Genomic DNA, 27,084 nt, shown 5'->3' with positions numbered 1-27,084 from the left:
CTAACCTTCTCCTTGACCCTAAGCTGGTCGAACATCTCCTGAATCTCCATCTTCCAGTCGTCCTGCAGGGAATGGAAGGACTCGACTGGCATCTCGAAGAAACCCGATTCCTCTATAGTTGTCAACTGGTCCAGGATACTGGTGAAGAGAGGTCGCAGGTGGGGGTCTGGACTCCAGCAGTCTGGACGAGAGAAGGAGAAGAAGAAGTTAAAGGTGGTGTGTTTAGATGTACCACAGATAGAACAATGAGACAGATGTTTCACTGGATGTGATAAATGTGAAGCATCCTGTTGGCCGTTTCCACTCACTACGAAATATGGTGGTGAGAGGAAACACAGTGGCCCGCCAGTGGGAGAAGGAGATGGATTTTGGCCGACATTTTTCTACTGTTCTCATTGATGAAACATTTGATCTCAATACAATTTTCGGCTTCCAAAATTACAATATTTTACAAACAGCGTGGACTAAGTTTTATAGATTTTACCCTTTGCCAAAGTTGCGTTGTTTAGAAAGAGTGGAAGGGCGAATTGAGTTATTACACAAGCGCACTTCAAACAGTAGGCGTTCCCTAACGGAAATATGCAAATACATGCTAGAACGCGCCAATAGAGTCCTGCTAACTCGTGCTTGGCTCTGCCCACCTCCTTTCTTGTTCTGCCCAACCATGATTCATTTGTTTCCATTGGAAACGACAGGCTGTGATCTATCTTGGGTTAGTTATAAAAACTCTTTGGATGTAATGTGCTGTTAGTATCTCTCTCTCTCTCTATAAAAAAAGTTATATATGACGGTACTCAATGAATCTACAGAGGACCTCAATGTAAATAAGTTATAATTTATTTTTGTACAAATATCAATCTACTTTGGATCAGGATGGAGATGGATATATTTATAAATATACATATTTTATAATCGAATCATCTGTATTATTAAAGGTAATGAAGTTTACGTTCTCTCAACAAATAGGTGGCTATTGGCCTCATTTAAGAATACCTAACAGAAATCAGCTCATCTTACCTTCCATAAGACGCGCGAAGGGCTCTGGGCAGGTGGAAGGGATGGGCAACGCCAACTTATTCATGGCTACTCCATACGCCACAGCTAGACAATCAATGCCCCTGAATGGGACTTCTCCCGTGAGCAGCTCCCACAGAAGAACCCCGTAGCTACAGGGTTGGGAGGAAGAGATCAGGAAAGAGATGGAAGAAGTTATGGAAACAGAAAACTAGGATTTCTGGGAATTTTGGGAAAGCTAACGGAGTTTTGAAACCTTATGCTTTATAGGCTTATATTTATATAAATATCTTTCTTTTGTCAGTATCAGCAGGAAACAGAATGGCAGAATTCAGAATACAGCTAGAGAATAGACAGCAGAATAGACAGCAGAGAGAATAGACAGCAGAATAGACATCAGAGAATAGACAGCAGAGAGAATAGACAGCAGAATAGACAGCACAATAGACAGCAGAGAGAATAGGCAGCACAATAGACAGCAGAGAGAATAGACAGCAGAATAGACAGCAGAGAGAATAGACAGCAGAATAGACAGTATAATAGACAGTAGAGAGAATAGACAGCAGAATAGACAGCAGAGATAATAGAAGGCAGAATAGACAGCAGAATAGACAGCAGAGAGAATAGACAGCAGAGAGAATAGACAGCAGAATAGACAGCAGAGAGAATAGACAGCAGAATAGACAGTAGAGAGAATAGACAGCAGAATAGACAGCAGAGATAATAGAAGGCAGAATAGACAGCAGAATAGACAGCAGAATAGAGAGCAGAGAGAATAGACAGCAGAATAGACAGTAGAGAGAATAGACAGCAGAATAGAGAGCAAAATAGACAGCATAGATAATAGACAGCAGAGAGAATAGACAGCAGAATAAACAGTAGAATAGACAGTAGAGAGAAGAGACAGCAGAATAGAGAGCAAAATAGACAGCAGAGATAATAGACAGCAGAATAGACAGCAGAGAGAATAGACAGCAGAATAGACAGCAGAGAGAATAGAGAGCAGAATAGACAGTAGAATAGACAGTAGAGAGAATAGATAGCAGAATAGACAGCAGAGAGAATAGACAGCAGAATAGACAGCAGAGAGAATAGACAGCAGAATAGACAGCAGAATAGACAGTAGAGAGAATAGACAGCAGAATAGACAGTAGAGAGAATAGACAGCAGAATAGACAGCAGAGAGAATAGACAGCAGAATAGACAGCAGAGAGTATGGACAGCATAATAGACAGCAGAATAGAGAGCAGAGAGAATAGACAGCAGAATAGACAGCAGAGAGAATAGACAGCAGAATAGACAGTAGAGAGAATAGACAGCAGAATAGACAGCAGAATAGACAGTAGAGAGAATAGACAGCAGAATAGACAGTAGAGAGAATATACAGCAGAATAGACAGCAGAATAGACAGTAGAGAGAATAGACAGCAGAATAGACAGCAGAGAGAATAGACAGCAGAATAGACAGTAGAGAGAATAGACAGCAGAGAGAATAGAAAGCAGAATGGACCGCAGAGAGAATAGACAGCAGTGAGCAGAAAGCTGATGGACAGAGAGAGTTAACAAATTCCTTAATAATCACAATATCTTCTGCAAAAGCCAAATTGGATTTATACCAAAACATTGTACGACTGATCATACTTACACCCTAGAGACCCTGATAGATAAACCTGTCCACCAAAATAATATAAAAATGGACTGTTCTACAAAGTTATTGGTGTAGGGGGTAAAACATATGACATAATTAAATCAATGTATACTGGCAATATGTGCAGCATAAAAATTGGCAAGTAAAGAACAGAATTCTTTAACCAGGGGCGGGGCCTTCGCCAGGGTTGCAATCTGAGCCCTGCACTCTTCAATATTTATATCAACGAATTGGACACAATTCTAGAACAATCCTCAGCCCCTGGTGTTAGTCTCCACAATTCAGAGCTTAATTAAATTATCCGGATATCAAGGAATTAGAACAAAGTTCTCAATTGGTACAAAATATACAACGCCTTCAGAAAGTATTCACACCCCTTTACTCGTTAATAAATGTTGTTGCGTTACAGCCTGAATTTAAAATTGTCACTGCACACAATACCCCACAATTATTATTATTTTTTACAAATGAATTACAAGTTAAAATCTGAAATGTCAATAAGTATTCAACCCCTTTGTTATGACAAGCCTAAATAAGTTCAGTAATAAACATTTGCTTAACTTGTCACATTATAATTGGCATAGACTCTGTGTGCAATAATAGTGTTTATCATGATATTTGAATGACTACCTCATCTCTGTACCCCACACATACAATTATCTGTAAGGTCCCTCAGTCGAGCAGGGAATTTCAAACACAGATTCAACCACAAAGACCAGGGAGGTTTTCCAATGTCTCACAAAGGCCCCCACTGGTAGATGGGTAAAAATAAAAAGCAGACATTGAATATCCCTTTGAGCATGGTGAAGTTATTAATTACACTTTGGATGGTATATCAATACACCAAAGATACAAAGATACAGGCGTCCTTCCGAACTCAGTTGCCGGAGAAGAAGGAAACCGCTCAGGGATTTCACCATGAGGCCAATGGTGACTTTAAAACACAGTTACAGAGTTGAATGACTGTGATAGGAGAAAACTGAGGATGGATCAACAACATTGTAGTTACTCCACAAGATTCTCCTACATGTCCAGAGGAAACTACAAACAATGCATGCAGGGCAGAATTAGGCCAATATCCACTACATTTACGTCATTTTTTAGCAGACGCTCACTAATAGTACAAACGTAAGTTTTGAAACATTTAAAATACAGTGACCCCCTCTCATATCACTACCAAGCCCTGCAATGCCAAGAGCTGAACAAAGAAAAGAGTCCCCTCATCCAGCTGGTCCTGGGACTGAGTTCACAAACCTGTTCTACTAACACACTGAAGCCTCAGGACCCTCATCCAGCTGGTCCTGGGGCTGAGTTCACAAACCTGTTCTACTAACACACTGAAGCCTCAGGACCCTCACCCAGCTGGTCCTGGGGCTGAGTTCACAAACCTGTTCTACTAACACACTGAAGCCTCAGGACCCTCATCCAGCTGGTCCTGGGGCTGAGTTCACAAACCTGTTCTACTAACACACTGAAGCCTCAGGACCAGAACATCTAATCAATCAGAATAAAACAAATTACAACACAGTCAAAACAAAACTACATCACTTATTGGGAAACACAAGCACAAAGCAAAATGCAGTGCTTTCTGGCCCTAAACCTTCTCCTCCCTCCTGAATCCTCCTCCCCCTCCCCCCTCCTCCCTCTCTGCGGATTACTTCGTCAACCATTTTGAAAAGAAGATTAACGACATCCGATCCTCGTTTGTTAAGTCAAACAACATCGCTGGTCCGGCTCACATTGCCCTACCCTATGCTTTGACCTCTTTCTCCCCTCCCTCTCTAGATGAAATCTTGCGAATTGTGACGGCCAGCCGCCCAACAACCTGCCCGCTCGACCCTATCCCCTCCTCTCTTCTCCAGACCATTTCCGGAGACCTTCTCCCTTACCTCACCACGCTCATCAACTCATCCTTGACCACTGGCTACGTCCCTTCCATCTTCAAGAGAGCGAGAGTTGCACCCTTTCTCAAAAAACCTACACTCGATCCCTCCGATGTCAACAACTACATTTACATTTCAGTCATTTAGCAGACGCTCTTATCCAGAGCGACTTACATTTCATGCATTTTTTTTCTGGGCTGGCCCCCCGTGGGAATCGAACCCACAACCCTGGCGTTGCAAACACCATGCTCTACCAACTGAGCTACAGGGAAGGCTACAGACCAGTTCCTTCTTTCTTTTCTCTCCAAAACTCTTGAGCGTGCCATCCTTGGCCAGCTCTCTTGTTATCTCTCTCAGAATGACCTTCTTGATCCAAATCAGTCAGGTTTCAAGACTGGCCATTCAACTGAGACTGCTCTTCTCTGTGTCACGGAGGCTCTCCGCACTGCTAAAGCTAACTCTCTCTCTTCTGCTCTCATCCTTCTAGACCTATCTGCTGCCTTTGATACTGTGAACCATCAGATCCTCCTCTCCACCCTCTCCGAGTTGGGCATCTCCGGCGCGGCTCACTCTTGGACTGCGTCCTACCTGACAGGTCGCTCCTACCAGGTGGCGTGGCGAGAATTAGTTTCCACACCGCGTGCTCTCACCACTGGTGTCCCCCAGGGCTCAGTTCTAGGCCCTCTCCTATTCTCGCTATACACCAAGTCACTTGGCTCTGTCATATCCTCACACGGTCTCTCCTATCATTGCTACTCAGATGACACACAATTAATCTTCTCCTTTCCCCCTTCTGATAACCAGGTGGCGAATTGCATCTCTGCATGTCTGGCAGACATATCAGTGTGGATGACGGATCACCACCTCAAGCTGAACCTCGGCAAGACGGAGCTGCTCTTCCTCCCGGGGAAGGACTGCCCGTTCCATGATCTCGCCATCACGGTTGACAACTCCATTGTGTCCTCCTCCCAGAGTGCTAAGAGCCTTGGCGTGACCCTGGACAACACCCTGTCGTTCTCCGCTAACATCAAGGCGGTGACCCGATCCTGTAGGTTCATGCTCTACAACATTCGCAGAGTACGACCCTGCCTTACACAGGAAGCGGTGCAGGTCCTAATCCAGGCACTTGTCATCTCCCGTCTGGGTTACTGCAACTCGCTGTTGGCTGGGCTCCCTGCCTGTGCCATTAAAACCCCTACACTCATCCAGAACGCCGCAGCCCGTCTGGTGTTCAACCTTCCCAAGTTCTCTCACGTCACCCCGCTATCAATCTGTCAATCCTTTCCGTGTCCGGGCCGGGTGAGGTTTCCCGTGTTGTGTCAAATTAAGCCATAGGCTCCACTCCTGGTGGTTCTCCACTGGCTTCCCGTTGAAGCTCGCATCTGCTACAAGACCATGGTGCTTGCCTACGGAGCTGTGAGGGGAACGGCACCTCCGTACCTTCAGGCTCTGATCAGTCCCTACACCCAAACAAGGGCACTGCGTTCATCCACCTCTGGCCTGCTGGCCCCCCTACCTCTGCGGAAGCACAGTTCCCGCTCAGCCCAGTTCCCGCTCAGCCCAGTCAAAACTGTTCGCTGCTCTGGCACCCCAATGGTGGAACAAGCTCCCTCACGACGCCAGGACAGCGGAGTCAATCACCACCTTCCGGAGACACCTGAAACCCCACCTCTTTAAGGAATACCTGGGATAGGATAAAGTAATCCTTCTAACCCCCCCCCAAAAAAAAGATATAGATGTACTATTGTAAAGTGGTTGTTCCACTGGATATCATAAGGTGAATGCACCAATTTGTAAGTCGCTCTGGATAAGAGCGTCTGCTAAATGACGTAAATGTAAATGAAAGTACACCTTGGCAAACAATTTGACCATGGTTACTGATCAAAAGTACAGGGTCAGTGAGCACAGCCTTGCCGTTGAGAAGGGTAGACACAGGAAAACCTGGCTCCCTGTTGAGGAAAGGCTGTGCAACCACTGCACCACAGCAGAACTTGAGACAGAGCTGCATTAAAAAAGTATCAAACAATTAGTGTCATTTCCCAAAATTTGACACTCTTATTGAAGGTTTCAAAGACCTCTCTGATGAGGATTGGCTACCCGTCCTGTTGGGGGAGGACGCAGAGAGCTGTGGGTTGGCAGCGCACTACATTGCTGCCTGCCATAAGATGATGGACAGTGTCTAACAGACCAACTAACCTATACATTATGGCACCACAGAGAGACAGGGACAGGGCCATCCCTGTCCACAGCCTCCAACTACCTCCACACCTCCAGCCAGGCAGGTATTTCATACTAAAACAAGGGCTGGACACAAGCCACCTGGCATGGTCGATGATAAGTCACGAGAGTCTGCTGCAACATAGAAAGTCCTGCTTCTGGCCTGCTCCTGATGCATATCGTAAATTACCTTTAAATGGAATTAAATCCTGGCCTTATCAGAGCTGATGTGGCGAGGTTATTCTATGTTTCAGACGAGGATAAGACGATCACAGTCATCTCTTGTTGAAAACGATTGCAGCGGTGGTTCCTTATTTGGGTGCAGTATTCATACTACTACTGCAATGCTTTACTAGATCCAGAGCTGAATAAATGACTCAGTGCTTTACCAGATCCAGAGCTGAATAAATGAGTCAATGCTTTACTAGATCCAGAGCTGAATAAATGACTCAGTGCTTTACCAGATCCAGAGCTGAATAAATGACTCAGTGCTTTACCAGATCCAGAGCTGAATAAATGAGTCAATGCTTTACCAGATCCAGAGCTGAATAAATGATTCAATGCTTTACCAGATCCAGAGCTGAATAAATGACTCAGTGCTTTACCAGATCCAGAGCTGAATAAATGACTCAGTGCTTTACCAGATCCAGAGCTGAATAAATGAGTCAATGCTTTACCAGATCCAGAGCTGAATAAATGATTCAATGCTTTACCAAATCCAGAGCTGAATAAATGACTCAATGCTTTACCAGATCCAGAGCTGAATAAATGACTCAATGCTTTACCAGATCCAGAACTGAATAAATGATTCAATGCTTTACCAAATCCAGAGCTGAATAAATGACTCAATGCTTTACCAGATCCAGAGCTGAATAAATGACTCAATGCTTTACCAGATCCAGAACTGAATAAATGATTCAATGCTTTACCAGATCCAGAACTGAATAAATGACTCCTCCAGCCCTCTAGATCTAAGTGAGATAGAACAGACAGTTTCCTGCCTCATCACTTCCTGTCCCGGCCCATGCGCACCCCCCCCCCCCCCCGACCCCCCCAGCCCACCTCCAGACGTCGCTGCCTTTAGAGAAGGTGGAGGAGCGGATAACCTCGGGTGCCATCCAGGCGTAGGTGCCCGCGGCTGACATCTTGGTGGTACGGTGCCACTCTCTCGCCAGGCCGAAGTCGGTGATCTTCAACGTCTTGTTGCTCAGATCCTCCATCTCCACCTTCTCCAGGATCAGGACTGGTCCAGAGGTTGCAGGTGAGATCCAGGAGAGGGAGGGAGGGAGGGATGAGGAGAGTTTTGGTTGGAGCGGGGAGCGGGTGGAGGGGTAACGGTAACATGGGTGTGTTGGAAGGTGGGAGGGGTTTGAATGAAGAGGGATATTTGGGGTTTTGGTGGCGGGATGGCAGGATGGCAGGCAGTCATTCAAATATAAATTATTAAAGTTGTTTTCCAAAATAAAGGGAAGAACAAAAGGGAAAACAAGAAGAGGCCATGATGAAAGGAGAGAGAGAGAAGCAAGCAGGAAGAGAAAGAACAAAAGAGAAAAGTGAATGAGATGATTAAAGTATAAAGAAAGCAGGGAAGAAACACAGGCCTTGATTAATGTTAAGTTTTCACTTTGTCCTTGTGAGTCTGAATCACACCCACACACACACACACGCACATGCAGAAACACACACACGCACAAACACACACACACACACACACACACACACACACATGCATGCGCACACGCACACACACGCACATGCAGAAACACACACACACACACGCACAAACACACACACACACACACATACATGGACACCCACACACACACGCACACACATGGACACCCACACACACACACACACACACACACACACACACACACACACACACACAAAAGAGGAGGCTGGTGGGAGGAGCTATAGGAGGGACATCTGTAAGGACTGGAATGGAGTCAAAAACATTCCCCACCAGTCCCCATATACACCCCCATATACACCCCCAGTCCCCATATACACCCCCAGTCCCCATATACACCCCCAGTCCCAGTCCCCATATACACCCCCAGTCCCAGTCCCCATATACACCCCCAGTCCCCATATACACCACCAGTCCCCATATACACCACCAGTTCCCATATACACCCCCAGTCCCCATATACACCCCCAGTCCCCATATACACCCCCAGTCCCCATATACACCCCCAGTCCCCATATACACCCCCAGTCCCAGTCCCCATATACACCCCCAGTCCCAGTCCCCATATACACCCCCAGTCCCCATATACACCACCAGTCCCCATATACACCACCAGTTCCCATATACACCCCCAGTCCCCATATACACCCCCAGTCCCCATATACACCCCCAGTCCCCATGTACACCCCCAGTCCCCACATACAACCCCAGTCCCCATATACACCCCCAGTCCCCACATACACCCCCAGTCCCCATATACACCCCCAGTCCCCATATACACCCCCAGTCCCCATATACACCACCAGTCCCCACATACACCACCAGTTCCCATATACACCACCAGTTCCCATATACACCCCCAGTTCCCATATACACCACCAGTCCCCATATACACCACCAGTCCCCATACACACCCCCAGTCCCCATATACACCACCAGTCCCCATTTACACCCCAGTCCCCATATACACCACCAGTCCCCATATACACCCCCAGTCCCCATATACACCCCCAGTCCCCATATACACCCCCAGTCCCCAGTCCCCATATACACCCCCAGTTCCCATATACACCACCAGTCCCCATATACACCACCAGTCCCCATATACACCCCCAGTCCCCTTATACACCCCCAGTCCCCATATACACCCCCAGTCCCCATATACACCCCCAGTCCCCATATACACCACCAGTTCCCATATACACCCCCAGTCCCCATATACACCCCCAGTCTCCATACACACCCCCAGTCCCCATATACACCCCCAGTCCCCATATACACCCCCAGTCTCCATACACACCCCCAGTCCCCATATACACCCCCAGTCTCCATACACACCCCCAGTCCCCATATACACCCCCAGTCCCCATATACACCCCCAGTCCCCATATACACCCCCAGTCCCCATTTACACCCCAGTCTCCATATACACCACCAGTCCCCATATACACCCCCAGTCCCCATATACACCCCCAGTTCCCATATACACCCCCAGTCCCCACATACACCCCCAGTCCCCACATACACCCCCAGTCTCCATATACACCCCCAGTCCCCATATACACCCCCAGTTCCCATATACACCCCCAGTCCCCACATACACCCCCAGTCCCCATATACACCCCCAGTCTCCATACACACCACCAGTCCCCATATACACCCCCAGTCCCCATATACACCACCAGTCCCCATATACACCACCAGTCCCCATACACACCACCAGTCTCCATATACCCCCCTACTCTCCACGCTCTCTGCTCTACTCTCCACCTTACTCTCTCTGCTCTACTCTCCACCCCACTCTCTCTGCTCTACTCTCCACCCCACGCTCTCTGCTCTACTCTCCACCCTACGCTCTCTGCTCTACTCTCCACCCCACGCTCTCTGCTCTACTCTCCACCCTACTCTCTCTGCTCTACTCTCCACCCCACGCTCTCTGCTCTACTCTCCACCCCACGCTCTCTGCTCTACTCTCCACCCTACTCTCTCTGCTCTACTCTCCACCCCACGCTCTCTGCTCTACTCTCCACCCCACGCTCTCTGCTCTACTCTCCACCCCACGCTCTCTGCTCTACTCTCCACCCCACGCTCTCTGCTCTACTCTCCACCCCACGCTCTCTGCTCTACTCTCCACCCTACTCTCTCTGCCCTACTCTCCACCCCACGCTCTCTGCTCTACTCTCCACCCTACTCTCTCTGCTCTACTTTCCACCCCACTCTCTCTGCTCTACTCTCCACCCCACTCTCTCTGCTCTACTCTCCACCCCACGCTCTCTGCTCTACTCTCCACCCCACTCTCTCTGCTCTACTCTCCACCCCACGCTCTCTGCTCTACTCTCCACCCCACACTCTCTGCTCTACTCTCCACCCCACGCTCTCTGCTCTACTCTCCACCCCACGCTCTCTGCTCTACTCTCCACCCCACGCTCTCTGCTCTACTCTCCACCCTACTCTCTATGTTATAGTCTCTATTCTTCCTCACAATGCCAGGCCATCTGTTGTGGCTGCAGGTGTCCCACATGGCACTATATAGGAAACAAGGGGTGTGTCTGCAGACTACAGGCTGGGGCTTCCTCATGTACCAGAGTAGTTCTGTGGGTCTAGATGGATGGGCTTTAGTACAATGAACCGTAATATGAGAAATAGGCTAAAGTCAATAAATTAACTGACAACGGAATTCAAATCAGATCTAGGGCTAATTTCATTTACATTTTGGAATGTTTTTCTAGATTTAGAAGAAAAAGCAGCATTTATAAAGCAAACATTATCCCGTAGGACGTTTTTTTCTTCAGAATATTGACAAAAAATATATATTTTAAGGGGGTTAGCCATCAGTTGAAGAGTTGATAAGCCACTGACAGAGTTGACAACAGATACTCAAAACAGACATATTTTTTTGCCTCAAAATAAAAGTTCAATACAAACATTTGTAATAAGGAAAATTATTAATTTGACAAATTTGACAAAAAAAAAATGTTTATTCTTCATTCAAGTGGAAAACGCAGCAACTTAGTTTTTACGCAGTTTCTTTATGACTCTAAAACCTAATTAAACGTATTTGAACCTGAATCGTATCGTAATCTAACAGGCAGATGAAGTTGACAGTTTATGGTTGTTGTGAACATGGGGATTCCACATTTGCTTGTTTAACCTTTTAATGCAGTGGGCTAAATCAGGGTCACACAGAGTGTTTATTGGTTGTCTTAAACAAATCTACTTTGAAACAAAAGTCTACACCTCACACACATGGTTATGGGCTTTAAAAAAAGCAGACACCTGTACCATGTCACATATAGAGTTGAAATGTATTACATTTAGAGTTTGCATCCCAATATTACACTTTATACACAGTTGAAGTCAGAAGTTTACCTTAGCCAAATACATTTAAACTCAGTTTTTCACAATTCCTGACATTTAATCCTAGTTAAAATTCCCTGTCTTAGGTCAGTTAGGATCACTACTTTATTTTAAGAATGTGAAATGTCAGAATAATAGTAGAGAGAATTATTTATTTCAGCTTTTATTTCTTTCATCACATTCCCAGTGGGTCAGAAGTTTACATACACTCAATTAGTATTTGGTAGCATTGCCTTTAAATTGTTTAACTTGGGTCAAACGCTTCGGGTAGCCTTCCACAAGCTTCCCACAATAAGTTGGGTGAATTTTGGCCCATTCCTCCTGACAGAGCTGGTGTAACTGAGTCAGGTTTGTAGGCCTCCTTGCTCGCACACGCTTTTTCAGTTCTGCACACAAATTTTCTATAGGATTGAGGTCAGGGCTTTGTGATGGCCATTCCAATACCTTGACTTTGTTGGCCTTAAGCCATTTTGCCACAACTTTGAAGGTATGCTTGGGGTCATTGTCCATTTGGAAGACCCATTTGCGACCAAGCTTTAACTTCTTGACTGATGTCTTGAGGTGTTGCTTCAATATATCCACATAATTTTCCTCCTCATGATGCCATGTATTTTGTGAAGTGCACCAGTCCCTCCTGCAGCAAAACACCCCCACAACATGATGCTGCCACCCCCGTGCTTCACGGTTGGAATGGTGTTCTTCAGCTTGCAAGCCTCCCCCTTTTTCCTCCAAACATAAATGGTCATTATGGCCAAACAGTTATATTTTTGTTTCATCAGACCAGAGGACATTTCTCCAAATAGTATGATCTTTGTCCCCATGTGCAGTTGCAAACTGTTGTCTGGCTTTTTTTTTTTGGCGGTTTTGGAGCAGTGGCTTCTTCCTTGCTGTGCAGCATTTCAGGTTATGTCGATATTCTCTGCTGCCAGTGACTGGAAAAATCGCTGAAGTTGGAGACTTTTATTTCCCTCACCAACTTTAAACCTCAGCTACCTGAGCTGCTAACCGATCGCTGCAGCTGTACATAGTCCATCTGTAAATTGCCCAATCTACCTACCTCATTCCCATTCTGTTTTTATTTTATTTACTTGTCTGCTCTTTTGCACACCAGTATCTCTACTTGCACATCATCATCTGCTCATTTATCACTCCAGTGTTAATATGCTAAATTGTAATTATTCGCTCCTATGGCCTATTTATTGCCTTACCTCCTCATGCCATTTGCACACACTGTATATAGACTTCCTTTTTTCTACTGTGTCATTGACTTATTTATTGTTTACTCCATGTGTAACTCTGTGTTGTTGTCTGTGTCACACTGCTTTGCTTTATCTTGGCCAGGTCGCAGTTGTAAATGAGAACTTGTTCTCAACCTGCCTACCTGGTTAAATAAAGGTAAAAAAAATGTAAAAATGAAAATAAATAAATATAGGACAAATGTTCTATAGGATTGAGGTCATACTCAGTTACACCAGCTTTTTTCAGCTGTTCAGCTATTTTGATATAGGACTCATTTTACTGTGGATATAGATTCACTTTGTACCTGTTTCCTCCAGCATCTTCACAAGGTCCTTTGCTGTTGTTCTGGGATTGATTTGCAATTTTCACACCAAAGTACGTTCATCTCTAGGAGACAGAACGCGTCTCCTTCCTGAGCGGTTTGACGGCTGCGTGGTCCCATGGTGTTTATACTTGCGTACTATTGTTTGTACATATGAACGTGGTACCTTCAGGCGTTTGGAAATTTTTATATCTAGATATATAGTTTTATATCTTTATGTTTGAAGCCTGAAATGTGGCAAAAGGTCGAAAAGTTCAAGGGGGCCGAATACTTTCGCAAGGCACTGTATACATTTATTTCAGTTAATGTCCATTATTACTAGTTTTTTTAATTTTAAAAACTTTTTTGGAGAGTTTGAAATTGGGATCCTTTGCTCCAGACCAGGGCATTTCCAGGCATAGAGTCGACATGGAAATGAATAACATTAAAAGTATTTAGAAAATTCCCCAAAACAAATATTTTCCTTATAAAATTCCACTAAATGCACATTGTAAGCTCAAATATTGCAAAAAAAAATTGTTAATTAAATGAAGAAAAAAAATCTTTGTTTCCATGCCGGACTAGGATTGTCCCGACTTTCATCAATCCTTGATAAAAATCTTTCCTGCTATTCTACACATTTTGTCATGAGGCTGAGAGAAAATGTTGTGGTTTTAAAGTGAATTTCCTGTAATTCCTCCAAAATAATTAATGGTTTATGAGGTGTTCATATGCTATTTAGGGGGCCCGACCTCCAGGGGTTGGGGCCCCCAAAGCTCATGGGCCCCTTCGCCTTGTATGTGTGGGGGTTGCGCTCTGCCAGTGCTCACCAGGTAAACAACAACCTAATAAAGTGTAACTTCATGTAGTGTGGGGATGCCCCCTGGACGTGGGCTTACGTACATTAACAGCGTGTATCTGGGATAGACCCGTTATTGGCTTGTCACATCAAAACAGTCAATCACAGCCAAGGGAACGGAGCTAACCACAAGCCAACGGGAGAGGAGAAACTGCCTATGTTGACTGGAAGTAGCCAATAGGCAGGCATGGACTGAGTATGGGACAAAATCCTGTCTAATAGGCTTGGGGTTAAGGGATCCTGCAGGGCTAACACACACACACACACACACACACACACACACACACACACACACACACACTTTCTACAACTCTCATTGTTGTCTGTATCAATGCTCATCTAACTGGGTATCATTGAGGTTCTCCTACCGTTTTTCCTACCACTTAGAAAATACTTGGCTGACGAGTGTGAGGTGTCATGTGCAACCTCGTAGCCGTGGGAAGGGTTGCTGGAGGTGCTGAAGCCCTCCCTGGTTGTGAGGTGGTAAAACTGCAGAAAATGTGTAAGAATTTGTGTTGTTGCAATACAAAACGATAAAATAATTTTTTCAAATGCATTATTAATATATATGTTAATGGTATTGGGGTAAAGGAGAGGGGTAAAAATAGGATATTTATATATGGGCCCCATTCTGCATGGAGAGATCTCAGTTCTGTTTTGGGCCCCATTCTGTATGGAGAGATCTCAGTTCTGTTTTGGGCCCCATTCTGCATGGAGAGATCTCAGTTCTGTTTTGGGCCCCATTCTGCATGGAGAGATCTCAGTTATGTTTTGGGCCCCATTCTGTATGGAGAGATCTCAGTTCTGTTTTGGACCCCATTCTGTACGGAGAGATCTCAGTTCTGTTTTGGGCCCCATTCTGCATGGAGAGAACTCAGTTCTGTTTTGGGCCCCATTCTGCAAGGAGAGAACTCAGTTCTGTTTTGGGCCCCATTCTGCATGGAGAGATCTCAGTTCTGTTTTTTGCCCCATTCTGCATGGAGAGATCTCAGCTCTGTTTTGGGCCCCATTCTGCATGGAGAGATCTCAGTTCTGTTTTGGGCCCCATTCTGCATGGAGAGATCTCAGTTCTGTTTTGGGCCCCATTCTGCATGGAGAGATCTCAGCACTCCTTTGGGCCCCATTCTGTATGGAGAGATCTCAGCTCTGTTTTGGGCCCCATTCTGCATGGAGAGATCTCAGTTCTGTTTTGGGCCCCATTCTGCATGGAGAGATCTCAGTTCTGTTTTGGGCCCCATTCTGCATGGAGAGATCTCAGTTCTGTTTTGGGCCCCATTCTGCATGGAGAGATCTCAGTTCTGTTTTGGGCCCCATTCTGCATGGAGAGATCTCAGTTCTGTTTTGGGCCCCATTCTGCATGGAGAGATCTCAGTTCTGTTTTGGGCCCCATTCTGCATAGAGAGATCTCAGTTCTGTTTTGGGCCCCATTCTGCATGGAGAGAACTCAGTTCTGTTTTGGGCCCCATTCTGTATAGAGAGATCTCAGTTCTGTTTTGGGCCCCATTCTGTATGGAGAGATCTCAGTTCTGTTTTGGGCCCCATTCTGTATAGAGAGATCTCAGTTCTGTTTTTGGGACCCATTCTGTATGGAGAGATCTCAGCTCTGTTTTGGGCCCCATTCTGCATCCTGCATGGAGAGATCTCAGTTCTGTTTTGGGCCCCATTCTGTATGGAGAGATCTCAGTTCTGTTTTTGGGACCCATTCTGTATGGAGAGATCTCAGCTCTGTTTTGGGCCCCATTCTGCATCCTGCATGGAGAGATCTCAGCTCTGTTTTGGGCCCCATTCTGTATGGAGAGATCTCAGCTCTGTTTTGGGCCCCATTCTGCATTGAGAGATCTCAGTTCTGTTTTGGACCCCATTCTGCATGGAGAGATCTCAGCTCTGTTTTGGGCCCCATTCTGCATGGAGAGATCTCAGCTCTGTTCTGTAAGCGGTGCGCTCATGATATGCTCTCATCTATTCAGTTGTGGGGGTTTGGAGTCAGACATGCTCTGCTGTATGATAGACAGTTTAGTTTGAGTTGAGTTGGGTCTCTCCCTCTCTGTCTGTCCCTCTCCCCTCTATCTCTCTCCCTCTACTCTTCTCCTTGTGGTGGATAGTGATCTAGGGCTGGGCTAGGGCTGATTTCAAGGTTTTACTGCTAACCTACAAAGCATTACATGGACTTGCTCCTATCTATCATTCCGATTTGGTCCTGCCGTACATACCTACACGTACGCTACGGTCACAAAACGCAGGCCTCCTTATTGTCCCTAGAATTTCTAAGCAAACAGCTGGAGGCTTTCTCCTATAGAGCTCCATTTTTATGGAATGGTCTGCCTGTCCATGTGAGAGACGCAGACTCGGTCTAAACCTTTAAGTCTTTATTGAAGACTCATTTCTTCAGTAGGTCCTATGATTGAGTGTAGTGATTGAGTGGGGTTATATCCTACCTGTTTGGCCCTGGGGTTTCATCGGATGGGGCCACAGTGTCTCCTGACCCCTCCTGTCTCAGCCTCCAGTATTTATGCTGCAGTAGTTTATGTGTCGGGGGGCGAGGGTCAGTCTGTCACATCTGGAGTATTTCTCTTGTCTTTTCCGGTGTCCTGTGTGAATTTAAATATGCTCTCTCTAATTCTCTAATTCTCTCCTTTCTTTCTTTCTTTCTTTCTTTCTTTCTTTCTTTCTTTCTTTCTTTCTTTCTTTCTCTCTCTCGGAGGACCTGAGCCCTAGGACCATGCCTCAGGACTACCTGGCTTGATGACACCTTGCTGTCCCCAGTTCACCTGGCCGTGCTGCTGCTCCAGTTCCAACTGTTCTGCCTGCAGCTATGGAACCCTGACCTGTTCACCGGACGTGCTACCTGTCCCAGACCTGCTGTTCCAGACCTGCTGGAACCCTGACCTGTTCACCGGACGTGCTACCTGTCCCAGACCTGCTGTTCCAGACCTGCTGGAACCCTGACCTGTTCACCGGACGTGCTACCTGTCCCAGACCTGCTGTTTTCAACTCTCTAGAGACAGCAGGAGCGGTAGAGATACTCTCAAAGATTGGCTATGATAAAGCCAACTGACACTTACTCTTGTGTTACTGACTTGTTGCACCCTCGACAACTACTATGATTATTATTATTTGACCATGCTGGTCATTTATGAACATTTGAACATCTTGGCCATGTGCTGTTATAATCTCCACCCGGCACAGCCAGAAGAGGACTGGCCACCCCTCATAGCCTGGTTCCTCTCTAGGTTTCTTCCTAGGTTTTGGCCTTTCTAGGGAGTTTTTCCTAGCCACCGTGCTTCTACGCCTGCATTGCTTGCTGTTTGGGGTTTTAGGCTGGGTTTCTGTACAGCACTTTGAGATATCAGCTGATGTAAGAAGGGCTATATAAATACATTTGATTTGATTTTGATTTAGTCTGGCCCAGGAGTGTGAAGGTGAACGGAAAGGCACTGGAGCGACGAACCGCCCTTGCTTTCTCTGCCTGGCCGGTTCCCCTCTCTCCACTGGGATTCTCTGCCTCTAACCCTATTACGGGGGCTAGGTCAATGGCTTACTGGTGCACTTCCATGCCGTCCCTAGGAGGGGTGCGTCACTTGAGTGGGTTGAGTCTCTGACGTGATCTTCCTGTCCGGGTTGGCGCCCCCCTCAGGTTCGTGCAGTGAGGGAGATCTTCGTGGGCTATACACGGCCTTGTCTCAGGATAGTAAGTTGGTGGTTGAAGATATCCCTCTAGTGGTGTGGGTACTGTGCTTTGGCAAAGTGGGTGGGGTTATATCCTGCCTGTTTGGCCCTGTCCGGGGGTATCGTTGGATGGGGCCACAGTGTCTCCCGACCCCTCCTGTCTCAGCCTCCAGTATTTATGCTGCAGTAGTTTGTTGTGTCGGGGGGCTAGGGTCAGTCTGTTATATCTGGAGTATTTCTCCTGTCTTTTCCAATGTCCTGTGTGAATTTAAGTATGCTCCCTCTAATTCTCTCTCACTTTCTCTTCTCTTGGAGGACCTGAGCCCTAGGGCCATGCCTCAGGACTACCTGGCCTGATTACTTCTTGCTGTCCTCAGTCCACCTGGTCGTGCTGCTGCTCCAGTTTCAACTGTTCTGCCTGCGGCTATGGAACCCTGACCTGTTCACCAGACGTGCTACCTGTCCCAGACCTGCTGTTTCCAACCCTCTCTCTCTACCACACCTGCTGTCTCTAACTCTGAATAATCGGCTATGAAAAGCCAACTGACATTTACTCCTGAGGTGCTGACCTGTTGCTCCCTCGACTACCACTGTGATTATTATTATTTGTCCCTGCTGGTCGTCTATTGACGTTTGAACATCTTGGCCATGTTCTGTTATAATCTCCACCCGGCACAGCCAGAAGAGGACTGGCCACCCCTCAGAGCCTGGTTTCTTCCTAGGTTCTGGCCTTTCTAGGTAGTTTTTCCTAGCCACCGTGCTCCTACACCTGCATTGCTTGCTGTTTGGTGTTTTAGGCTGGGTTTCTGTAAAGCACTTTGTGACATTGGCTGATGTAAGAAGGGCTTTATAAATACATTTCATTGATTGATTGATTGATTCTATTTTCTATTAGTTAATAATTCTAAAACTTGGAGAAAAGGGAACCGGACCAATATCAAATAAGGAACGTGGCATTCTCTCTCCCTGGCCTCGAAGGCCTGTTCCTGCCCATGTCAAAGAGGTAGAGTACCAGCCCAGTAGTCTAACGCAGGCCCAGCGAGTGGCGCTTTCCACCTGATGGTGCTGGATCGAGGTGAGCGCTTTTCTCTCGCGACGGATCACATAACTGTCCATTTGTGCTCCGTTTAAATAGGCACAACGTTGTGTTTCCTAATTTAGTTACAATACTCCTCTAGTTCTCTCTCCCTCCCTCACACACACACACACACACACACACACACACACACACACACACACACACACACACGTTGTAATTATGCAGCACAGATGTGCGCTGTTTTGCAAACAGTCATGAGTTAAATTAACTTAGGCGGAAGTGATTACTGTTATCCAATCTTAACCTATGCTTAGGCTACTCCCCTCCCCGCGGTCAGAACCCCCAACTCAAAACATCTTCCCATGGCTATGTGCAACACAAGGGAATCATTGAATGTTATGCCCATGTTACTACTATGTTACTACTATGTTACTACTATGTTACTACTATGTTACTACTATGTTAGTACTATGTTAGTACTATGTTATATCTACGTTACTACTATGTTGTTGCCATGTTACTGCCATTTTAATACTGTTATTACTATGTTACTACTATGTTACCACTATGTTACCACTATGTTACCACTATGTTACCACTATGTTATTACTATGTTATTACTATGTTATTACTATGTTACTACTAAGTTACTACCAAGTTACTACCAAGTTACTACCATGTTACTACCATGTTATTACTACATTACTACTATGTTACTATGTTACTACTATGTTATTACTATGTTATTACTATGTTACTATGTTACTACTATGTTACTACTATGTTACTACTATGTTACTACTAAGTTATATCTACGTTACTACCATGTTACTACCATGTTATTACTACATTACTACTATGTTACTACTATGTTACTATGTTACTATGTTACTATGTTACTACTATGTTACTACTATGTTATTACTATGTTACTACCATGTTACTACCATGTTACTACCATGTTACTACCATGTTACTACCATGTTACTACCATGTTACTACCACATTACTACCACGTTACTACCACGTTATTACTACATTATTACCATGTCACTACTATGTTATTACTATGTTATTTCAATATCACGTATATTAACATCCTCTTACTGTTGCTAGACTTGAGGTCTCTGTGTATGACGGGGACGATGGCCTCACAGTGGAGGTAGTGCATGGCACGGGCGATCTGCACGGCCCAGTCTACCAGGGTGCATGGTGGGATACGTTTCCCTGACAGGGCTCGGTTCAGCGGTCCTCCCCGGGCAAACTCCATCACTAGGCACAGTGTTGGCTCCTGGAGACACACCTGTTAAACAAGAGGAATGGAAATGAAGCCAATCAGGAATCACTACAGTACATAGTATCATTAGAAGCTGAAATGATCGATTTTTACACGTCTAAAACATACAGGAATGATGATTATTAGGGTTCAGAAAAATGCAATACATGTTTATTATTCTTATTATTGTGACATGCGTAGGTCTTCATCAACACAGGTGTGTCTTCATCAACACAGGTGTGTCTTCATCAACACAGGTGTAGGTCTTCATCAACACAGGTGTATGTCTTCATCAACACAGGTGTATGTCTTCATCAACACAGGTGTATGTCTTCATCAACACAGGTATATGTCTTCATCAACTCAGGTGTGTCTTCATCAACACAGGTGTGTCTTCATCAACACAGGTGTAGGTCTTCATCAACACAGGTATATGTCTTCATCAACACAGGTATATGTCTTCATCAACACAGGTATATGTCTTCATCAACACAGGTGTGTCTTCATCAACACAGGTGTATGTCTTCATCAACACAGGTATATGTCTTCATCAACACAGGTATATGTCTTCATCAACACAGGTGTGTCTTCATCAACACAGGTGTATGTCTTCAACACAGGTGTATGTCTTCATCAACACAGGTGTATGTCTTCATCAACACAGGTGTATGTCTTCATCAACACAGGTGTATGTCTTCATCAACACAGGTATATGTCTTCATCAACACAGGTGTATGTCTTCATCAACACAGGTATATGTCTTCATCAACACAGGTATATGTCTTCATCAACACAGGTATATGTCTTCATCAACACAGGTATATGTCTTCATCAACACAGGTGTATGTCTTCATCAACACAGGTGTATGTCTTCATCAACACAGGTATATGTCTTCATCAACACAGGTATATGTCTTCATCAACTCAGGTGTATGTCTTCATCAACACAGGTGTATGTCTTCATCAACACAGGTGTATGTCTTCATCAACACAGGTGTGTCTTCATCAACACAGGTATATGTCTTCATCAACACAGGTGTGTCTTCATCAACACAGGTGTATGTCTTCATCAACACAGGTGTATGTCTTCATCAACACAGGTATATGTCTTCATCAACACAGGTATATGTCTTCATCAACACAGGTGTGTCTTCATCAACACAGGTATATGTCTTCATCAACACAGGTATATGTCTTCATCAACTCAGGTGTATGTCTTCATCAACACAGGTGTATGTCTTCATCAACACAGGTGTATGTCTTCATCAACACAGGTGTGTCTTCATCAACACAGGTATATGTCTTCATCAACACAGGTGTGTCTTCATCAACACAGGTGTATGTCTTCATCAACACAGGTGTATGTCTTCATCAACACAGGTATATGTCTTCATCAACACAGGTATATGTCTTCATCAACACAGGTGTGTCTTCATCAACACAGGTATATGTCTTCATCAACACAGGTGTATGTCTTCATCAACACAGGTGTGTCTTCATCAACACAGGTGTATGTCTTCATCAACACAGGTATATGTCTTCATCAACACAGGTGTGTGTCTTCATCAACACAGGTGTATGTCTTCATCAACACAGGTGTATGTCTTCATCAACACAGGTATATGTCTTCATCAACACAGGTATATGTCTTCATCAACACAGGTGTGTCTTCATCAACACAGGTGTATGTCTTCATCAACACAGGTGTATGTCTTCATCAACACAGGTGTATGTCTTCATCAACACAGGTGTATGTCTTCATCAACACAGGTATATGTCTTCATCAACACAGGTGTATGTCTTCATCAACACAGGTATATGTCTTCATCAACACAGGTATATGTCTTCATCAACACAGGTGTGTCTTCATCAACACAGGTATATGTCTTCATCAACACAGGTATATGTCTTCATCAACACAGGTGTATGTCTTCATCAACACAGGTATATGTCTTCATCAACACAGGTATATGTCTTCATCAACACAGGTATATGTCTTCATCAACACAGGTGTATGTCTTCATCAACACAGGTGTATGTCTTCATCAACACAGGTGTATGTCTTCATCAACACAGGTGTATGTCTTCATCAACACAGGTGTATGTCTTCATCAACACAGGTGTGTCTTCATCAACACAGGTATATGTCTTCATCAACACAGGTGTATGTCTTCATCAACACAGGTATATGTCTTCATCAACACAGGTATAGGTCTTCATCAACACAGGTGTATGTCTTCATCAACACAGGTGTATGTCTTCATCAACACAGGTATATGTCTTCATCAACACAGGTGTATGTCTTCATCAACACAGGTATATGTCTTCATCAACACAGGTGTATGTCTTCATCAACACAGGTGTATGCATCTCCAGGTGCACCTAAACATACACCTGGGTTAGAGGACATACACCTGGATTAGAAAACGTACACCTGGATTAGAAGACGTACAGCTGGGTTAGAAGACATACACCTGGATTAGAAGACGTACACCTGGGTTAGAAGACGTACACCTGGGTTAGAAGGTGTAGGGCTGCATCCCAAATGGCACCCTATTCCCTTCATAGAGCACTACTTTTGATCAGGGCCCATTCCCTGTATAGTGCACTACTTTTGACCAGGGCCCATAGGGAGACTCATTTATCCACATGTCCCATGGCCATGATTCTTATCAGCAGGGATCTCATATGTAATTCCTCCATCCCCCAGTAGGGCCATGATATTGGGGTGGTGCAGCAAGATTCTTACCCCCAGTAGGGCCATGATATTGGGGTGAAACAGCAGGATTCTTACCCCCAGTAGGGCCATGATACTGGGGTGGTGCAGCAAGATTCTTACCCCCAGTAGGGCCATGATATTGGGGTGAAAAAGCAGGATTCTTACCCCCAGTAGGGCCATGACATTGGGGTGATATAGCAGGATTCTTACCCCCAGTAGGGCCATGACATTGGGTTGGTGCAGCAAGATTGTTACCTCCAGTAGGGCCATGATATTGGGGTGATACAGCAGGATTCTTACCCCCAGTAGGACCATGATATTGGGGTGATATAGCAGGATTCTTACCCCCAGTAGGGCCATGATATTGGGGTGGTGCAGCAGGATTCTTACCCCCAGTAGGGCCATGATATTGGGGTGATATAGCAGGATTCTTACCCCCAGTAGGGCCATGATATTGGGGTGTTACAGCAGGATTCTTACCCCCAGTAGGGCCATGATATTGGGGTGGTGCAGAAAGATTCCTACCCCCAGTAGGGCCATGATATTGGGGTGATACAGCAGGATTCTTACCCCCAGTAGGGCCATGATATTGGGGTGATACAGCAGGATTCTTACCCCCAGTAGGGCCATGATGTTGGGGTGGTGCAGCATTGCAAACAGCTTAGCCTCCTGACGAACGCTCTCTAGGATCTGTCCCTCCTCCTCATCGGGGTCCCGCCTCGCAGCCTTCACCGCCACTTCTGCCCCCCGCCACATGGCACGGTACACCTTCCCAAAACCACCCACCCCGATGATCTCCTCCAGGGTCAGCTCCGAGAAGTCAACCTCCAGAACTGAAGGAGAGAGGGAACAGGGTATGAAGGAACAGGGTATGAAGGAACAGGGTATGAAGGAACAGGGTATGAAGGAACAGGGTATGAAGGAACAGGGTATGAAGGAACAGGTTATGAAGGAACAGGGTATGAAGGAACAGGGTATGAAGGAACAGGGTATGAAGGAACAGGGTATGAGAAGTAACAGGGTATGAGGGAACAGGGTATGAGAAGTAACATGGTATATGAAGGAACAGGGTATGACATAACGGGGTATGAGTAGGAATAGGGTATGAAGGAACAGGGTATGAGGGAACAGGGTATAAAGGAACAGGGTATGAAGGAACAGGGTATTAGAAGTAACAGGGTATGAAGGAACAGGGTATGAGAAGGAACAGGGCATGAGAAGGAACAGGATATTAAGGAGCAGGGTATGAAGGAACAGGGTATGATAAGGAACAGGGTATGAGAAGGAACAGGGTATGATGGAACAGGGAACGAGCAGGAACAGGGTATCAAGGAACAGGGTATGAAGTAACGGGGTATGAGGAGGAACAGGATATGAGAGGGAACAGGGTACAGAGAAAGAGGACAGAGAGTGAACAATGACAGACAAAAGATAATGTAGATATAACAGGCTACAGACAAAAGATAATGTAGATATAACAGGATACAGACAAAAGATCATGTAGATATAACAGGCTACAGACAAAAGATAATGTAGATATAACAGGCTACAGATAAAAGATAATGTAGATATAACAGGCTACAGAACAAAAAGTGATTTTGGAATATATAGAGTGATATGAACAGGCCACAGAGACCCTGTTAAATTAAAAAACCCTCAAAGTTCCAGAATGGGCAGCCATGTTGGTCAGGGAGAAATCCAAACCAGTCTAATTGGAATGAATGACAGTAGAGGCAGAATCCTGATTTTTACCTAAGCAAGAGAACAAAAGTATGGATACATCAAAAATCGTGTAATAAAACCTATTGTCAACCTACAATATTGTCATAAATTATGAATACAGTTTAAACAGGTTTTTATACCAGTTTTCTGTATAAATAGCCTCTAAAAATATCTGTAAACAGACTAGTTGTTGTTGTCTTGGAAAGCTGTGAGTCCTATTATATGATACATTATCAGTACTTGTTGCATTTACAACTGGTCTGTCCTGTCATCAACTGACGTCAACCAGTGTATTGATGTGGATCGACTGTATTGTTTCAGTGGAATGGTGGCATATTGTCAGTTAATGGAAAACATGTATAGAATCATTCCTGTAAAACCGGCAGGCTAGCTAACACACATACAGTGTAGATAAAGTCTTCAAATTCATTATTTTACACAATATCTCATCACAGCACTGGCTGGCCATGGTTGATCAACTCCCTGACCAAAATGGCTGCCCTTTATTGCATCATAAGAAGGTTCATGTCCATTCTAGAATTCAAACTCCTAATTCTATGGAACAGACACTCCTGTCCACCACTGAGACGAGATCATGAGGACGAAGACGATGTAAAGGATATAGAGATGACAGGAACAGGGTGGGACAGAGAACTTACATACAACATAGATAGGACAGAGAGAGTCAACCTCTAGAACTGAAAGGAGAGAAGGAGTAACAGAGACCTATGCTAGTATACAGTAGGACAGAGAGACAGAAACAGGGATACCAAGAGACAATATTGGACAGAGAGAGAGAAACAGGGATACCAAGAGACAATATTGGACAAAGAGAGAGAAACAGGGATACCAAGAGACAATATTGGACACCAATGCACCTAGCCTGGTTCCAGGTCTGTTTGTGCTATCATATCAACTCCTTGCCGACATGACAAAGAGTGGCATGATGGCACAAACAGACTGGTACCCAGGCTACAATGCACCAGGAAATCATGAAGGTTGAGACTTAGGTCTCTATTCAGTCTGTAAAGCTGAAGACTTAGGGCTCTATTCAGTCTGTAAAGCTGAAGACTTAGGGCTCTATTCAGTCTGTAAAGCTGAAGACTTAGGGCTCTATTCAGTCTGTAAAGCTGAAGACTTAGGGCTCTATGCAGTCTGTAAAGCTGAAGACTTAGGTCTCTATTCAGTCTGTAAAGCTGAAGACTTAGGGCTCTATTCAGTCTGTAAAGCTGAAGACTTAGGTCTCTATTCAGTCTGTAAAGCTGAAGACTTAAGTCTCTATTCAGTCTGTAAAGCTGAAGACTTAGGGCTCTATTCAGTCTGTAAAGCTGAAGACTTAGGGTTCTATTCAGTCTGTAAAGCTGAAGACTTAGGGCTCTATTCAGTCTGTAAAGCTGAAGACTTAGGGCTCTATTCAGTCTGTAAAGCTGAAGACTTAGGGCTCTATTCAGTCTGTAAAGCTGAAGACTTAGGGCTCTATGCAGTCTGTAAAGCTGAAGACTTAGGTCTCTATTCAGTCTGTAAAGCTGAAGACTTAGGGCTCTATTCAGTCTGTAAAGCTGAAGACTTAGGGCTCTATGCAGTCTGTAAAGCTGAAGACTTAGGTCTCTATTCAGTCTGTAAAGCTGAAGACTTAGGGCTCTATTCAGTCTGTAAAGCTGAAGCGTTACAGATTCTGAGATAGAAATGTAAGTGAGCCCGACATCTGCAGCGTTTACCATGAATGCTGCCTCCGCTAAAACAGGGAAAACTGACTTTAAATTTCAATCATGTTGTAAAGCTGAACTTCCACGATGCGGATTGAATAGAGCCCTTGTCACGCCCTGACCGTAGAGAGCCTGTTTATTTCTCTATTTGGTGAGGTCAGGGTGTGATTTGGGTGGGCATTCTAGACTATATATTTCTATGTTGGCCTGATATGGTTCCCAATCAGAGGCAGCTGTCTTTCGTTGTCTCTGATTGGGGATCATATTTAGGCAGCCTTTTCCCACTTTTTTTTTTGTGGGATCTTGTTTTTGTTAGGTACTGTGTAGCCTGCAGAACTTTACGTTAATTTGTTTTTTTGTATTTTGTTGTTTTGACGGTGTTCATTTTTAATAAAGGAAAATGTTCGCCTACCACGCTGCACCTTGGTCTCCTCCTTACGACGAACGTGACAGCCCTTTAACTGTTCTCGTTAGTTGACGCACTACTTCTCCATATACAATAGAGTCTGTGGGTGATGTAGGTACTGTATGTTGGTGGTAAAACGTTGACATTGTGAATCACTAACAGTCTGCTAAGCAGCCTGACTGACCTTGATAAATATTTCACTAGAGATGTTGTACAGTACGTGATGTGAAAGTAGGCCAGCAGCCATGCTGCCTCTGAAACATGGAGGATGGGTCCCAAACCATACCCTATCACCCATGTAGTGCACTACTTTTGACAAGGTCCCATAGGGCTCTAGTTA

General features: G+C 45.0%; 1 protein-coding gene across 1 annotated transcript in view; it reads right to left on the bottom strand.

Moving 5' to 3' along the window:
• Positions 1 to 27,084, bottom strand: part of map3k9 (mitogen-activated protein kinase kinase kinase 9) — a 46,731-nt gene that overhangs the window by 14,480 nt on the left and 5,167 nt on the right. The window contains exons 2-6 of the mRNA XM_029730956.1: positions 23,526 to 23,743; positions 20,023 to 20,218; positions 7,824 to 8,004; positions 1,018 to 1,166; positions 6 to 181 (exon numbers count right to left, since the gene is read on the bottom strand). Coding sequence (XP_029586816.1) covers positions 6 to 181; positions 1,018 to 1,166; positions 7,824 to 8,004; positions 20,023 to 20,218; positions 23,526 to 23,743 — 920 coding nt within the window. The remainder of the gene's footprint in view (positions 1 to 5; positions 182 to 1,017; positions 1,167 to 7,823; positions 8,005 to 20,022; positions 20,219 to 23,525; positions 23,744 to 27,084) is intronic.

The sequence above is a fragment of the Salmo trutta genome, chromosome 33 (genome assembly GCF_901001165.1).
Source record: "Salmo trutta chromosome 33, fSalTru1.1, whole genome shotgun sequence".
In the NCBI taxonomy this organism is placed as follows: Eukaryota; Metazoa; Chordata; class Actinopteri; order Salmoniformes; family Salmonidae; genus Salmo; species Salmo trutta.
Note: the sequence above shows the minus strand (reverse complement) of the source record. Positions and strands in the feature narration are given on the sequence as shown.